The 18,509-nt window shown below is 46.0% G+C and overlaps 1 protein-coding gene across 2 annotated transcripts in view; it reads left to right on the top strand.

Moving 5' to 3' along the window:
* HLTF (helicase like transcription factor) overlaps nucleotides 1-18,509 on the top strand; it is a 498,779-nt gene that overhangs the window by 385,841 nt on the left and 94,429 nt on the right. For both annotated transcript variants that reach the window (XM_078667983.1, XM_078667984.1), the window contains one exon: nucleotides 7,308-7,488. In XM_078667983.1, coding sequence (XP_078524109.1) covers nucleotides 7,308-7,488 — 181 coding nt within the window. The remainder of the gene's footprint in view (nucleotides 1-7,307; nucleotides 7,489-18,509) is intronic.

Raw genomic sequence — 18,509 nt, 5'->3', positions numbered from 1 at the left:
TTGTGGTGAAAATTAACTTGTTTGAAGTGACTCGCCATACTTTATTAGCATGTATACATTGATCCACTAGATTGTGCACGCCGTTATTAGCTGTTTGATTCACTTGAATTACGCAGTTAACATTCTTAAAGAAAAACAGATGACTAATTACTCAAATTACGGGATTTTCAAGTGAGATCTATTTTAAAGCAATGAATACATCATGTTTCCATTCAATGGTTACTTGTCTATTTGCTTTGACATGGTATGACAATAAGAAACATACCATCACCTTTGTCACCAACAACCATTTTGCATGACACACGTTTGTGGAGAAAGAGAGAGTTGACACTGCCAGTTACTGAAGGTTACAAAGTATTGCCATTTTAAGTTGCATCAATATTGTATAAGTAGTAGTATATTCACTACTTTTTATGTCTCCTTTACCACTTTCCCTTGTCTTGTCTGTATATGTTTGTAATTTTTTTGATTCACAGGTACATTGCTACCTCGAAGCTGAAAACAGGTTTAATTTTCCTTGTTTTTACACACTTGCTTGCTAAATTTAGTCAAGTATCATCACTTTTACATACCACTATTGGTCCTAAAGAAAGCCCCCAAGTCCGAATCCCGGCGTATGGGGCTGAAACATGTCGGCCATTTTTTATTGATACTTTAATGCTGGTACGTCCTGAAAAACCTAATTTTTTCAATAGTACGCACTATATAGAGCATTCCCCTTTTGGGAGTTACCTGAACCCAGATTCAATTAAAAAAAAATTCTGGCTATCCAGGTATATTTTATATTAATCACTGTCCACATCACTGGGTCACTACTGCTATCAACCAAGAGTAAGATCCTCCTGGTGGAGGCTGCATACTAACAAACTAACCCTATCATTATGCACACACGTGTATGAAGAGCGGAGAACCAAGATATACCGTTAACCACACTTCCCAAACACGTGCATGAGGGTTTTTTATTGGAGACAGTTATTCCGCTTCCTGCATACCCTGGTTCATGCAGGACAAGTGATCCTTCCCCATTTGATTATTTGTACTCTGAAGGATTACCCTTTGGCCCTTTCTGCTTTTCTACAGTTCCCAGATCAACCTTTCTGCTTTTCTACAGTTGCCAAATCAGCAGTCACTTTTTAAATCTCCTATTGTACAGAGATTCTTGAAGGGACTTACACATTTGTTTCCTTCCTCACCATTTGTCATGCCCCAGTGGGGCTTTAACTTGGTTCTCACCAATGGTCCCCTCCGGCTGCTTACTATGAAAACAGCTTTCCTAGTGGCAATAACTTCTGCTGGGATGGTAAGCGAATTGCAGGCTATATCCTCTCAGCCTCCTTACCTGACCGTCTTTCTGAACAAAGTAGTGCTCCGCACTAGGGCTACTTTCTAGCTTAAGCTGGTGACGCCTTTCCATCTAGGTCAATCTGTCACCTTGCCCGCCTTCTATGCTCCTCCGCATCTTTGCAAGGAAGAAGAGCTTCTCCACGGTACGGACCCAGAAAGAGTGTTATCATTCTACCTTGACCACAGTAAAGAGTTCTGGGTGGGTACCAACACTTTGTAGGGGTACATTGGAGCAAAGAAGGGTCATGCTGTACAGAAGAGGACCATCTTGCAATGGGTTACTCTACATAAAAATCTGTTATGCTTTGGCAAAGAAACAGCCTCCTGAAGGCTTCAAAGCTCATTCAACCAGAGCTAAGGCAGCCACAACATCTCTTCAGCGTGATGTTCCAGTCCTCGACATATGTCAAGCGGCTACTTGGGTGTCCCTGCACACGATTGCCAAGCATTATTGCCTGGACAATCGGGTCCGTAGGGAGGGCCTCTTTGACCGTTCTGCCCTAGAGGACTTTCTGGTTTAAACTTTACTACAGTCCCTTCTCTGGGGATGGTATTGCTTGGGTATTTGTTCTAAGGTAAGGTATCTACAGCTAGATGTCTCTATCAAATGTACAAGTTACTTACCTTCGGTAACGCCTTTTCTGGTAGAGACATGATCTAGCCGCAGGGAGCTTGTGTGTGCCTGGATGGACCATCAGGGGCAGGATGGAAGGGAGGAGCTGGGCACAGCCCCACTTGCACCTAAATAGAATGTGTTCTGTCTCCACACAAATTGCTGCATACCCCCTGTAGTTAGTCTGGAGCCAAGGGCAGGGAGAGCAGGATGCCTAGGGACTTCAAAGGGAAACCTCTAGAAGCTTCTTCCCCACTTCAAAAGCACAACTGGTAAAAATACTGGACCTCAGACACCAACTGTTCAGTACTCTTCTGGGCCTGTGGACTCTGCCAGGAAGACCTGCTCTGCCGGACTGCTGCTCTAAAGGAACTGTTGGCCAGCTGTGCTGACCTGCTGCCCTCTTTCCTGGGGAAGAACTGGACCTGCACCTTCATCTTGAACCCAGGGCCCCAGAGTGCCTCAAAGGGCTAATCTGCTGTCCTGATCTGAGCCTCGGGGACAAAAAAGGAAAAGGCTCCCCAACCAGCTCCTGGACCCAGCTGCAGTGAGATCCTGACCCACAAGTGGTGCTCCTCAGGTCTTGGTCCCTTGATGTGACGTGACTCAGTGTTCTTAAAATCAAGTTTTTGGCCTCTACGCAACCGTGAGCGAGGCTGTTCTCACATAGACCGCGCCACTCCCAGCGAAGTTCAGCATGAGGTGCCGCCAGCCTGTCTCTTCACACAGCAAGAATTGCTCACTTCTTCAGGACTTCCAGTGCAAAGCACCATTCCCCCTGTCTATGACGCCCGGCCTGCTCTTCGCACTATGCTGACAACTGTCCATGCTCTCCGTGACCGTCTTCAAAGCAAACAGGACACTTGGCCCAAAACCTGAGAAGGTAGAACTTCAGCTGGACTAATCTGGGATTGTATCAGACTAGCGCTCTATCACTTTCTGCCTGAATTTTGACACGGTCCATCGTGACCAGATTGCCGCTGTTGGCACTTTGTGGTTTTAGGCGCTATTTTTGTTTATTCTTTAAAAAAAAATCATGACTCTTGTTCTATAGATTGGATTTTTTCATGATGATCTTAATTTATTTATTAAATTCTGCTCTATTTCCCTAATTTGGTGTGGGGTTCTTTTTGTCTGTTGTTTTCAGTGTTTTGTGTTGCACGAATAATTCACACATTGCCTCTAAGTTGAGCATGACTGCCCTGTGCCAAGCTACAAGGTCGTTGAGCACAGGTTAAATTGGGGTTTGCTTGTGCCTTACCTTGACAAGGATTGCGGGTGCTGCTTGACCAGGGCTCACTCCCAAGTCAACCAGTAGCCTCATTTCTCACACTGCCCCGTTGGTCTGTTGTTACTCCCCCAGCCACCTCCCAGTGGCTGGCTGTGGGGTACCCCTGCACTACCTCTCTCAGGACACCCTGCGCTCAGCCCTGGAGGGGTCCCTGAAGGGACCCCATTAAAGTACTTGCAGGCTGTGACTTCTTCCACCTTTGCTAGGATTCCTCCTTAGAATCACCATTAAGGAACCGGGATTTCACCTGAAGATAAACCAGGAACATTGGGTAAACCACAACTCCATGTTTGTGTTCTGGGTAATTTTCTGCACATGCATGAATTTAAAACTGCAGTTCTTTCTTAAGAGTGCATGGTTCCAGCACAAGCATGGCACACCCAGTTCGGGTTGCAAGCTGTTGCTGAACCTCTTTAGCAATACTTGCTCAGATATTTATCTGATAAACCCATAAACTGATGCTGACAGTAACTGGCCGCCTGGTTATATCTGGTATGCATATGTGCACTTTTCTTCACTTTTTTCGGCTGCCATCAGACACAAGAACTTTTCTAATGAATGATCCTTCCTGCAGATTCCTTATTTTAAAGTATCTCCAGGCAGCAGACTGCTTTCCCAGTATTTTAAATTACTTTGCCCTTGCAGTGCTAGTTGTGCTGTTGCACACCTGCCACAGGTATGGCAGCTTTACCCTCACAAGTGATGCTCTGGCAGCTTTACCCTCACAGGTGATGCTCTGGCTACATAAAGGAACCACAATCACTGGTCATGTCTATTCCTGGTCCCTACAAACCCATGGTGCTGAAGCTCATTCAATGGTGAATTGTGCACCCTTTTATAAAAGCAGGGTCATATTGCTTTCCAAATCCTCTTCAGTTAAGGCCTGCCCAGAATGGAAGAGGCATATTTTGTTTTCCTGCCCACAGTCCTTGTATTTTTGATGTCTGAGAGCCGAACATTGTGCAGCTTTCGCAGATTGTGTGCCCTCAAGCATCCTAAGACAGTCTGAGAAAAGAAGAGCAAAGTTTTCTTACGGTGTCTCATAAACGGGGTGTATCAATATCTTGGACTCCTTCCAGAGGTCCCTTTGCAGTCAAGAGAGCCTGCACAATCAATGACATGAACACAAAACACACAGTCCCCCTTTTTCAACTCATGTCAGACAGTAAGGTACAACTCCACGAGGAAAATGGGCCTGGATGGCAATGTATTTCCTCCTCATACTTTGTACCAATTTTTTAAAAATAGCCACATTACCGGGCAACATATCCCTTACAGAGTCAAATCCTTCACAAATGTAATCTATCCAGTAAACCAAGATGCCCATTTTTAAACTTTATCCATAGCTCGGAAAAACTAGTAGTGTTCTCTCAGATCGATTGCAGATTGTTTGGCTCTTGTACTATACTTTTCTGAACCCATGGTGGGTCAGCGGATTTGCCACTAGAACACATCCATTCTGTGACTCGGCTCTTCACTTCAGTTTTGGGAGGTGCAACCCAGATGAGGCACACCCAAAACACTTTCAGGATTGGCATCAGGAGCATCAGCAACCGCAAGCAAACAAGAGCAAACCAGAATGGTGCAGACAGATCCACATGCAACCCCTCAAAGCATTCCATCTCTAATAATCTTTGGACATAATATGTCAGTGATTTTATAATATACACTAAGTGGAATCGCCCAGACCTCAGGCAAGAATGATGAAGGTAAGCTGAACACCCTTTTGCCACAAGAAGGCTCTGACAAAGATATTAAATTAGACATGGTAGACCAACAATTTTCTGGAATATGAATCTACTATCCATGCTGGTTCCCCTTCAAAGAACACTTTTAAGATAATGCAGCGGTTGCAAAGCTGGAAGAGATTTTGAAGCAATTGTGAACTGTGGTGAAGAGATGCAAGGTGTTTCAATTATATTCTTGTTATGTTGGGTGTGCTGGCCCAACGAACCGTGCACTGTCCACTTGGTGCTATGCACTTAAACTATTTATACCTCTTCAACAAATAATAAACCTTATGTTCTCTCAGTTACTTCTGTTTATTTCGATTCTTTTATACCTTTTTCTATTGTGTATATTACCACATTGTATTTCGTTTCAATGAATTATTTCATTCACAGTCACAATAACATTACATTTCATGTTAAACTTTACAATGCCATATACAATGCAATTTTTAGAAAGTGCCCAATGCATTTCGGCACTGCCAGGGTGCCTTCATCAGGGGCGAATCTGCTTGTGTTTTGCACTATTCTGAAATCCACAAATCTTGTAAATTCAACGCTCCCTGTTATTTTAATTCCGCACCGTGACGTTCTGTTATACCCGACTGTTCGGTATTCTCTATTCCACAAAAGATCCACTCTGTCTCTTAATAACCAGCGTTCCACTTCGTGAATGACTCAACCATTATCAGTGTTATTCATAATCAATTATATTCTTGCCATAAAGTTTCACAGTTCAACCATGCATTAATGTACACAGTCCGAACTCCTTTAAAAGGGCCATGAAGCAAGCAGGCGCTACTGCGCCCATCGTGGGGGGTTAAGGATTTTCACATCCTGGGGCCTGGCCAATATAGGCATGTTGGCAAGTGGCAACTCACAAGCACATGCCACTATCCACTATCTTTTGTCCCTTTCTCTGACAATCTGGTCATCCAGGCCTTCTCCGCAAGACTAAACCAAATGCCCTCTGATAGTACCACCTAATTGTGAGTCGAAAATACTTGGTGTCAAGGGTTGGAAAAATTTTACTTCTTGAAGCTAGTCCTTGGAATTGTGTATTGCTCTTTGAATCAAAGCGCAGTACTCGCAAATGCTTTTTGGAAATGGCTGACCTAATTACAGAAATTTGCCAGGGAACTTGCAAGAACCATTGTCGTAACTTGTTGAGGAAGTGGTGGAGGTCTCTAACCAAAGCTTTGAAACTGGACTGAATACAGCTGCCACAACATTAAGTTCTGTGGGCACTGTAGTCGTGCCATAGACACATGCGTTTATATGATGGTCTGGATTTTCTGGTGACGCCGAAACAAGGCTAATAACTGTATAATTCAGTGGCTAGCAGCTTTTTAGAAAGAAATTTGAAAATTCTATAAAGAGACTCACTCAGAGCAGGACTTTGCAAGTGTTCATACTGAGTGCGCAGGATCGGCTGTGCACACTGTAGTAAAACTGGTAAGAAACTGAATAGTAGTCACTTTGGGTATAAATATGTTTGCCATCTAGGAACAGTAAAACAATGATGAAGACAATACTCATGTTGGCCAACTTGGAACCATATTACGCAATTTATCATTATTTTACTGTTCGAAGATTGCTGCCACATTTTGAATCAACCTGTTGGCCATCTTATTTTTTACTAGCTAGTGTGTGCATGACTAATCCTGTGCGCTTGGTTTGTGGCTTGGAATGAGAATAATGCTGATGCGTGTCCCTCCAGCCACTGAATCACTGGTAAATTCACTATAAATTCTAAATATGGTGGCCATCTTGGAATGGTAAAACAATGATACCCTGTGAGCAATACCGCTCTAGGAAGTCTGCTACTTTTAAATTCAGTTGCCACGAAGACTGAAGAGATGCACGCTTGATCACTGACAAAAGCATCTAAAAACTGGATGCTACAGGAATGGATAACAATTACTTTATGCATGCCTGACATGACTAATTGATTGTTATTAAAAGTGTGATGAATTACCATAGAACATGTAAGATATTCCAAAAGTCACTAAAATACTTCTGTGGATGATTCAAAATGATGATTGACAATGTCTCAAGCCAGTTACCGAAGGGACCAGAGCGAAAGAAGCCAATGTTGGGAGTACGCTGACCCAAAGCTTGCTATATGCATATTATGTTTATTTTGAAAAACAAATGCCGTAGACTTATGCCAGATATAAAAAGAAAGTTAGGTGGAAATCACCATGAACTGCACATCTGCAAACTGTTCAGCTAACATCACATGTGTTTGGGAAAACGCCTCTTACATTTTCTTTTGTGTTGATAACATGAGCACAACTTTATGTGGTTGTTTTTTCTGTTGCTTTGATAGAGAATCTGGCTTTCTGTTTACTCGTTTGGATGGTTCCATGACTCAGAAGAAACGAGTAGAAGCTATTCGTAGCTTTCAGAGCAAGGAATCTAACTCTCCATCAATAATGTTGCTTTCAATGAAAGCTGGTGGAGTAGGATTAAATCTTACAGCAGCTTCCAGAGTGTTTCTCATGGATCCGGTAAGTGAGAATAAATCTTGTTTATATTAGATTTTGTTTTTGTGGTTTATATTGTGACGATTTCAAGTTTACGGTTGTTAAATTTTACACAACTGTATTTGTTTTGTTAAGGTGTGTATTTGAATCTAGTTGTATCTTCTAGTTACTTTTAAGTTTCACTTTGAATATGTTGCTCAGCCTCGTAATTAGGTGATTTACCTTATTGTATAATATTAATTTAAACAAATTAAACATGCAGGTCACAGTTTAATTTTAATCTTACTTTTATTGCAAAGCCCAGCTAATGTGCATCCGTCTTCAGGTGACAAAAGATATTGGTACTGCATTTGTTCAAATTCTTTGGTGTTTCTTGTGGCCTAGCAAGTCTGGGCACTAGTTAGTGGTATTTTTCTTGGTGGTGTTTGTAGTACAAGATGTGGTTTAGCAATATCACATAATTTCATACAGTGGACGGATGATTATAACTTTCAATTTATTAAAGGGATAGGATGGAGAAGCTAGTTACTATTTCAGCTTTCCACCTTTTCACTTTCTCAACTGAACAAAGACTTTCTCCTTTCATCTAATCTAAACTTTTGATTAAGTCTACAATTTTCAGTAGCTTTACTACTTTTCTGTATTCCCAAACTCTGAGTGCAAGTTGCTACTAAAAACTGGAAACGGTAGTAAATCCAGCACTACTCCTGTTCCACAGAAAATAGTGGATGTTGCAGTACAAGTTGTGCAGTGCTGGACTACTACAGAAGTGTAAGTTACCACAGAAGTGCAGTTTGTAAATACAGAAAAGTAGTCAACTAACTCAAAAGTCCAGTTTGTGAGTCAAGCCCTATATTGATAATATCTCATTTCTGCCTTGGATCTGAAATGTTTATAACAATCTGGAATCCCTGACACCAGGTGGCACTACAAGGGACTGGAATGGAGTTGCTTAAATGCACCAGAAGTAATGAGGCATCTCTAGATAATGGCACCAACGCATGGATTGGTGTTATACTTTGTTAAAGCCTGTATACAGGCATTTTGTTGCATGGATCCCCCAAATTAATGTAGTAGGCAAAGGATATTTATTTTTGTTGGGTAAAACCTGCTGTCAAACCCTATAGTCAGACAATTTGCACTTTGATAACCCTTCTAACAAATCGTTAAATTCCCTTTAGAGGAGATGTATATTGTTTTACCAACTGTTGTTTTGTACATATTTGCAATGTTAGGTCTATGTGCCTGGTGGATGCCTTATTCCCAATACAGTAACCCTGGATTATTTATGGTGACTAGCCATTGATGAAAACTGTAGGCCTTATTGATTCACTGGTTAAGAATTATGTTAGAAGCCAAAGGTCCGATATGTTTATTATAAAAAGTTACAACTATTGCAGCTTTACTTATTTTAAAAGGCACCCGTTAAAGGCAATCTGCTAAAAAGCTGTTTTGTTAATGCACTGTGCTAAAATGCTGTAGGCGGGTCCTTTGGTACATGGAATCTCAGAGGCTACTGTAGTATATAAGGGCCACGGAGAGGGTGTACTCTGGAGATATTTAACATTTACGCTAGAGGCACTAAAGGTGGCTCTCAATCCCCAATTATTTCCATGCTTGAAGAGGAACTTAGTAAGTGTAGTGAGAGCTTGAATGTCCTGGTTACAGGGGACTTCAATTGTACTTTTGAGCCCCTTGCGGCTGAGGACATTCTGGGTATTTCCGATGAGGATGTAAGAAGGGGTATTCCTACCCTTACTATCCCGCCCATTAAGAGATGGTCCCAACGGTCCATCCAGCTTAACACCTTAACTCTGGAATTTGGTTTAAGGGCAGTGAATGGTAGAACATCATTGGACCCTTCAGGAGCCCATACGTTCAATAGGGTAGACCACTCCTCAAGGATAGATTACATCTTTCTCGACTTTAAGCTCTGGAGTATCATGCGTGACATGGAAGTCCTGCCTACTGCGGATAGCGACCACAATCCGCTATCTTTAAGTTTAGACTCTGTGTGGTTGCTCACAAATGGCTTACATGAACCACAATTATTAAGAACAACCTCAGAAGTTCGTCCATCAAATGGAGGGAGGCGCCTTAAATGGTGTATGGTTGCCCTGGACGAGGGGAAGGTTCAGAATATAGGGGCTTTGATGGAAGCGGCCCTGACCAAGCTGGACACTACCACCTTGGATCCCTCAGAGGTATTTAGGCTCTTTTGCGATACCACTAATGCCTTGGGAAACCTATTTATAAAACCGTGTAGGGACTCCCTTGCAAGGGAGCACCAGAAACTAAAGTGTAATTCGGGCTGGTTCTCTAATAAGTGCCGGCAGACGAAATCAGCCCTTGTGAAGGCTGTCAAGTTGAAGGACCCAGAGTTGATTCGGGCTGCTAGGAAGGATTATAGGCTCTCCATTAGTGAGGCAAGGAGGGATTGGGATGACCAGTTCTGGCGCGACCTAAAGGTAGCCAGTGCGGGGAGGGACTCCGGTGGTTTCTGGAACTTGGTAAGGACCAGGAACAGGCCTGACAGCACCCTTATTACGTGCAACATTACTGGGCAAACGTGGTTCGATCACTTTTCCCTTCTTTATTCCACCCATCTAGCTGATAGGCAGGGGTTGATTACATTACCATCAATGGGCCACTCTGGGGAGAGTGTGGCCCTCCCCTTCACAGCTAAGGAAGTGGAAGATGTGATTAAATCTTTAGGGTTACCGGGGGATCTGCTCCGCCTTAATCACAAAGAATGGGGAGGCTTATCTCATCCTTACTTAATGCTACCTTTTATTCTCGGAAGGGGGCTGAGGCCGTCCCGATCTTGAAAGAGGGGTGTCGGGACGACCCAGCTAATTATAGCCCTATAAGCCTAATAGATTTTACCCAGAAGGTAGCTGGAAAGGTGGTTCTTGTGAGAGTGCTCCAGTGGGAGGTTGAGAACAAAATCCTTTCGGATTTCCAAGCAGGCTTTAGGTCAGGCACGGGGACCATTGAGCAGGTTTTTAGATTAATGCTCATATACTGGAAGGTGGTTGTACTAGGCAAAGGCAGCCTTTATCTCGCTTTTATTGACTTAAAGACTGCCTTTGACCTGGTGCCCCGGGATCGCCTATGGGGGGTACTATCTGACTTAGGGGTCCCTGCATATATTTTGTCCTTACTGGTGAAATTGTATACTGGGAACTTTGCTCAGGTGAGGTGGGGTACTCGGGGCCAGAAGACCGCTAAAATCACAATGAATAGGGGTGTCCGCCAGGGATGTGCCCCCACTCTGTTCTCACTGTACGTGAACGGAGTGGTGGAGCACCTCTTGAATAAACCATCTGACGCACCCTGCCTGGCGGGCAAGAAAATACCAACTCTCCTATTCGCTGACGATACCCTCCTCATCTCTAAGTCCCCTGTGGGTTTACAGAGCCATTTGGCTAGCTTCCAGTCTTTTTGTACCAGTAGGGGGCTCAAAATCAATACCGATAAGACTAAGTATTTGGTATTGAATCCACCCAGGAAGCTTGGTCGACCACCAGTATTGAACCTTGTGCCCCTGGAAAGGGTTAAGGAATTTGACTACTTGGGTATCCGTCTATCTGATTCCATGCAGTGGAGCCCTCATCTCCAGAAAATGTTGTTGAGCCACAAAAGGGTTGTGGGGGTACTTCTTAAAGAGCAGCGCTCGTCCTCATTTAAACCTATTGCCCCAGTGTTAGACATCTACAAAGCAAGAGGAGTTAGCGCAGCACTTTATGGGGCAGGACTCTGAGGATCAAACAACATTGTTCATCTCTCCAGATCTGAGAATACATTTTTGGAGGGTTTGATGTCCCTCCCTCAGTGCACCCCAACGTTGCCCCTATTGCTGGATATGGGTTGCCGTTCGATTAAAGACCAGGCCCAACTCCGCTCGCTATTATTATGGGCTCGCCTGTGGAGGGTTCCTGAACTTGCTAGTTTTTTTTTTTTTTTTTTTTTTTTTTTTTAGGCTTTATTTCGACATATAACAATATCTTAAAAAGCATACAATCAATAAAAAAATACTTTTCAGTACATTTAAAATAAACCGTAACTTTCTGCTATCAGAAAATGGATCTATAGGTTTTAAAAATAAGCATTTAGTTTAAAACAGACCATGGTAAAAAGTGTAATTAAACAATTTGCCTAAGTCTTTTTGACCGGATTCGCCATGCCCACCCAAGGTACTTCGAGGTGGCACATGCGTAAAAAGTACGAGTGTCCGAATAAAGAATTCTTAAGGCCACGTTGCAATGCCTAGTGCCCAGAGTACGACACATGGGTTTGAGCCATTTTGACCGTGGAACTATATATGCAGGACACTCGAATAAAAAGTGGGGGACAGATTCTCTGCGCTGTGGGCAAAAGGGACACCACGGAGCAGTCTGGTATGGGATTTTCCAGTGGCAAGTAAATTCCATTACGGGGAGAAGACCAATTCTGAATTTAAAGTACAGGGACCTTTCCCAAGAGGCTGAGATGGTGTCCAGATACAGTTCTCTATAGGGGGTATCTTTGGACTCCATGAAGTTTCTAGTCGATTTGCATATCGAGGTGGAGGAATTCCTTCTGTTTGTCACCCAATTCCAATAAAGTTGTTTTATTGTGGATTTGGGGGGGGCTGACTGTTGGTGCCAAGCTTCTTCCAGCCCCAGATTGGTAAGTAAGGCTTTGATATCCGTTAGCCACTTTATTTTCGCCCACCCTGCCGAACTTAGTAACTCCCGTAGACCATCCGCATAACTTGAGAGTTCAGGAACTCTCCAGATGCGAGCCCACAGAAGCAAAGGGCGTAACTTCGCTAGATCTTCTATAGCCCGACAGCCCATGTCCAATTGCAGAGGCAAGATGGGGACAGACGGGCCAAGGGACATCAAGCTTCTCAAGAAGGAATTCTCAGCTCGAGTAAGGTCTTTCAAGTTCGACATTCCCCATAATTCCGCCCCATACAAGGCAGCACTTACTCCTCTGGCCGCGTAGATGTCCAATACTGCAGCTATAGGTTTAGTTGAGGCTGCTCTCTGCTCTTTAAGCAGGGTCCCGGTTATTCTTTTTAGGTTTAGCAACATTTTGAGCAGATGCTGGTCCCATTTCATGGAATCCACCAACCTGATGCCCAGATAATCGAAGGTTTTAGTCCTGTCCAATGCCACGGAGCCCAATGTTGGCGGAGGGCCCAGTTTTTGCGGAGGGTTCAAAATAAGGTACTTTGTTTTATCTGTATTTATACAGAGTCCTCTTTGTTTACAAAAATCGTCAAAGCCTGAGAGAAGCTGTTGTAGGCCCATTGGCGATTTTGAAAGGAGCAAAGTATCGTCCGCAAAAAGCAGGGTGGGGATGGAGCGACCTGCCAGACGAGGGGCATCTGCTGGAATCCTTGACAAGTGGTCCACCACCCCATTAACATAGAGCGAAAAGAGTGTTGGGGCAAGAACGCACCCTTGCCGCACTCCTCTGTTCACATCTATTCTTCGGGTTTTTTGGCCATTGGGACCCCAGCGAATTTGGGCGTAGTTGGTTTCATGGAACTTCATGACCAGGTGGAGCAGGTAAGGTGGCAGGCCAAGATCGTTAAGAACCTTCCAGAGTTTATTTCTGGGGACCAAATCGAAGGCCGTCCGGAGGTCGATGAAGGCCAGATATAATGTACCCTTCCCAATTGTGACGACCTTCCAGTGGATCATAAGAAGCCTTAGCGATTGTTCAATTGTTCCAGTGCCAGCACGGAACCCTGCCTGAAAATCCGAAAGGATCCTGTTCTCATCTGCCCATTGCTGTATTCTTGTTAAAAGAACCTTGCCTGCAACTTTTTGTGAGCAGTCGATCAGGCTGATTGGCCTGTAGTTCCCTGGGTCATCTCTCGAGCCTTTTTTGTGAAGGGGAACCACTTCAGCGGCCATCCAAGAGGCAGGCAAAGGTGCGCCTTCCAAAGCAGCATTCAAAACCGAAGAGATCAGTGTGCTCCAATCATCTATGTCAGCTCGGAGCAAGTCACCCGGAAGACCATCGGGGCCAGCCGCCTTGCGTGGAACCAAAGATTTTATTGCACTTTCCGCTTCTATCTTAGTAAACAGACATTCCTCGAATCTTTCCATCACTCTTAGGGGCTGTGGGAAAACAAAATCCAACGCTTCAACTGCGGATGCCGTATACAATTTCGAAAAATGTGTAAACCATAAGTCCTCGCTTATATTACAGGTGATAACTGTATCAAGGGGTCTGTTCTTCTTGTGAACTAAGTCCCAGAAAGCTTTTGCGTTTTTTCCGCCGCTGGCAGCTCGGAGATCCTGCCAAAACTTGTCTTCCCAGTCTCTCTTTGCTGTTTTGAGCTCCAATTTATAGCCCTTCCGTTCAGTGGATATTAGGGTGGCATTACCACTTTTCACCGCCAGTATCAGGGCTCTCTTCTTGGCACGACACTCCTTCGTGTACCATCCTGACTTGCCTTGTTGGTTTTTACGATTAGGGTTCCCATTTTTTACTTTGGCCTTGAAAAGGTCCCCAATTGAGAGTGAGACCTCACAGAACAATGCTGTAATCTGATTAGGGCAAATAGGCTGACTTTTTAAAATGGCACAGGCTGTGGAAGTAACAGTTCTGATACATGCCATTTTCTCCTCATCTATTGCCACTTTGTCCCATTTCAAGCGTCTTAAGCAGTTTGTTGGGACCACTCCTCCCAGTGGCCCTGTTGCGAGAGCGTCATGGTTTCCATTTCCAGGGAAGTTCTCTTTCCACCAGGTTGATAGTGTCAAAGAAAGGGCGTTATGGTCACTGTCCAGGGAGGGTAGGACTACCATATCCTTCATGTGAGCCCACAAAGAAAAGTTTAGAAGGATATAATCGATCCGGGAAGAATGGCCGACCCTATTATATGTATGAGCCCCCACTAGGTCTGATGGTGTCCTCCCATTGACTGCCCTTAGACCATGCTCTAAAGTGAGGGAATTTAGTTGGATGATTCTGGGTGTCCAACTATTTATGATGGGCAAGTCAAGTGACGGGACACCTCTCCTAGAATCTTCATCATTTAGATCCAGGGATTCATCGGGTAACAAAGGCTCAAATGTGCAATTGAAGTCCCCCATGACCAAAATTAGGGAATCGCTACAGCACTCACCCAGGGCTACCTCCAGGTCCAAGAGCGTTGGTGACAAAGCTCTCCCGGTGGCCCCTCGTGTATAGATATTAAAAATCTCCAGTTTTTCTGCTCTCCTTGGGCAAGTTACAGTGAGATGCATCAAATCTGGAGTTTTTGGGGGGTGATGGTGTACCCTCCATCCCAAAGTAATGTTTATCCAAACCAAGAGACCTCCGAAGGGGCGACCTCTTCCCGAGGCTGGAATTTCTGCCGGGACAAAAAAGGTGGCATTACCTACTCGGTGCCTTGGTTCTACGCACCATGTCTCTTGAAATGCGCAAACTGAGTGGGGTTCAACGAGCGCCACCCAGTCTGGGACATCTAGCTTGCTGCTTAAGCCTGCCACATTCCAACTAATGATTTTCAAAGGGGCAGGATGCTGGGGCTCATTATAACCGCTATTCCCACCCTGAGGACCCGAAGTTTGAGGACTATCCCCTAGTTCAAGTTTATCTGTCCCATCACCTGAAGGAAAGGGTAGGATTGGGATAGGCGAGGGATCGGGCACAACAATGTTGGTCAGCGGTACCTCCCCTACCAGAGAAGTTGTGTCAGCCCTTTGGGGGGAGACATTTGTTACCTCTAAGGTGTTAAGTCACCAGCCCCAACCCTGTGGAGTGGTTGGTTGGGAGGGGGTCCATGCCCTTGCTCTAGGATCCAAGGTCGGGTAATGAGAGAACCATACACCTCTACCCCCATCTTGAAAGAACTTATTATTATTATTATTGAGCCCCATTAAGGGGGGAGGGTGATAAAAATACCCCAAATCCCTAGTTTGTATGTCGCAAAAGTTGTGCTGCGACTGTTGGTTACAAATCATACCAGCAGCTCTGGGATCATTGAAATTAATCAACACACAGTCCCCGGTAATAGCCTTGCGTCTGTTACCGATCCAACCCACCCTTCGGACGAAGGCTATTCTACCATCAATGTGCCCTGGGAGGGGTCTATTAGCTTTTAGCCAGGAGAGCGTCTTGTGTTTGAGTTCAGAATAGGACTCACAAGAGCCCTCGTCAAGCTCAGGTACCCCTGTTAGAATAACCACATAGGGCTTGCAGCCAGGCGGAAGGCTAGCATTTGGCGTACGCCGTTTTATCCTGTCTTTGGCTGGGGATTTTCTTGTAGTTTTTGCTGGGGATTTGGGCGCTACATGCGAAGCAGAAGTAGAAGGGGATGTGATTATAATTGCGGCGCCCTTGCTTACGGTCACTATATCTCCAGTTGCCTTAGTTTGGGAAGTAATAGGCTTGGGATTTGCAGCAAATTTGACCTTGGGTGCCTTTGGTACATGGGTGCTGGATTTGTTCATTGGACATGCCAAACTAGGCTCAGGGGTAGGGGTCGGTGGGGGGGGTATGGTTCCAGTAATAGGTTTGGGAGCCTTAGCCGAGGCAGGCGTTTTTGAACTAGGTGAGGGATCAGGGAGGGCTGTCGGATTAGACGGAACTGTTGGAGCGGCACCGCTCCTTAGCCCACCGTTTTCTTCAGCCTGAGTTTTAGCGTGAAATTTAACTAACGATTTCACTGCATAAAAATTGTCCAGCATTGACTGCTCGAGTGAGGCTAGTTTGCGTGTGAGGCCATCGATCTTATCTACGAGTGGCATCACCACAGACTTAATGATGCTCTCAACTTGGAGGAATATGCTAGCATCTATAGGGGCCAGTTGCCCAGGAGTGCCCTCGACAGCAGCGTCTCCAATATGGGGCGCTTGGGGTTTTGAGCGAAGAACCTGATTCGGGGTAATACCCCCTTTTGGTGTGATGTTCCTACTAACCTTACTATGAGGTTTTAGAGAGCCTCCCCTACGGGGACTAATGGGGCGCTTTCTCTTCTTTCGAGGGACGATGCCTAGGGTTAGATTCCCTACAGGTACAGTTTCGGGGACTACCACTCTAGGAGTGTTAGTATCAGAATGGCCTGCAGTGGATGGGGAATTCACAGCTGTATTAACAAACACATGGGGGCTCGAATCATCAGGGGTATTGAGAGTGCAATCTGGAATCTGCCTCTCTGGTGATGGAACACTAAAAAGAGAGGAAGTGGAGTGTGTCGGGTCGAGCACAATACTTGGAGCTGTGGTGGTTACCCTTTCTAGGCTAGCCCTAATCCGACTCACTCTCTCATCAATGGTGGGGGAATCAACTATTACTAAGGGAGTTGATGGAATATGACCAGGGCTATCAGCTAGGGCAATGGCGCCCAAAGAAGAGCGCTTATTAGACGTGCTAAAGGAGTCCCGAGACAACCTTCGCTCAGCCAAGATTATCTCCTTCTCAACTATGGAAACAGCACGGGTTATGAACTGGTCCATAGTGCCTATAACAACGTCTCCAGCAGATTTCTTTGTCTTACAAGACCGGGTTCCTGAAGCCATATTCCTGGTGGCTGGAAGTCCGCTTTGTGGGGCCAAGGGATGTGGCCCAGCCCGGCCTCCTCTGGCCCCGGACGGCCACAGACGGTCCCGCCCTTGTCCCGGGCTTCTCCCGGCGCGCTCCCGCTCGCTCCCGCGTAGCGGTAGAGCAAGCGTCTGTAAATAGATGGTGTGATTGGTGAAGGGGCGGGGCTTGCAGGGAGAGCGGCCCAGGTGATTGCAGGCGGGCTATCAGGGACTCCTGGGATATGGAGTCCCTGACCACGCTGCTCGCAGCCCTGCAAGGCTTACCAGCACCCTTGGCGTCTGCACGCACTCCCGAAGTTCCTCTGCTCCCAGACACGAAGCGGGACCCGCGGAGCGGGTCCGGCGAGGGGTAGCCTGGGTCCACAAGAAGGAAGCTGTTCCACCAGCAAACGGGCAGCAGGTACGCACAAAGAAAGTCCCAAGGAGGTAGTGGGAACAGTGGCTTTTAGCTCGTAGGTGAAGGGGCGGGGCTTGCAGGGAGAGCAGCCCAGGTGATTGCAGGCGGGCTATCAGGGACTCCTGGGATATGGAGTCCCTGACCACGCTGCTCGCAGCCCTGCAAGGCTTACCGGCACCCTTGGCGTCTGCACGCACTCCCGAAGTTCCTCTGCTCCCAGACACGAAGCGGGACCCGCGGAGCGGGTCCGGCGAGGGGTAGCCTGGGTCCACAAGAAGGAAGCTGTTCCACCAGCAAACGGGCAGCAGGTACGCACAAAGAAAGTCCCAAGGAGGTAGTGGGAACAGTGGCTTTTAGCTCGTAGGTGAAGGGGCGGGGCTTGCAGGGAGAGCGGCCCAGGTGATTGCAGGCGGGCTATCAGGGACTCCTGGGATATGGAGTCCCTGACCACGCTGCTCGCAGCCCTGCAAGGCTTACCGGCACCCTTGGCGTCTGCACGCACTCCCGAAGTTCCTCTGCTCCCAGACACGAAGCGGGACCCGCGGAGCGGGTCCGGCGAGGGGTAGCCTGGGTCTGGGCTAGCCTGGGTCCACAAGAAGGAAGCTGTTCCACCAGCAAACGGGCAGCAGGTACGCACAAAGAAAGTCCCCAACTTGCTAGTTATGCGGAAGGGCTGTTAGAAATATTGTCGATGCCTGGCTGGTTTAAAATTGGGTGGCTCAAAGACGTCAAAACTTTGCTTGGTGAACTGGGGCTCGGGGATGCTTGGGTATCTAGATGTGCTCCCCCCAAAGCTGTCCTCAAGACTATGTACTGGCGGTGGGTAGCCAGCAAAAGTAGCTCCAACCCCAAGCAAAGCAGGACAACTATTGAGTTCCTTAGGATCAAGGACGTGGCCTTCTGTGAACCTTACCTGGACTTGATTTCAAAATATTTTGATAGGGCTTTGTATTTTAAGTTTAGGGTGGGCTTGCTACCAGAGGGAGAGTTGTCCGCTCGCTGGAATATTCCGATTCAGAAAAGGGGGTGGTGATGAACAGAGTGTCTGAATTAAGCAGACCACTCTTACCCAGTCCAAAGATCAGGGCTTGATC

This window comes from Lissotriton helveticus, chromosome 11 (assembly GCF_964261635.1).
Source record: "Lissotriton helveticus chromosome 11, aLisHel1.1, whole genome shotgun sequence".
Taxonomy (NCBI): domain Eukaryota; kingdom Metazoa; phylum Chordata; class Amphibia; order Caudata; family Salamandridae; genus Lissotriton; species Lissotriton helveticus.
Note: the sequence above shows the minus strand (reverse complement) of the source record. Positions and strands in the feature narration are given on the sequence as shown.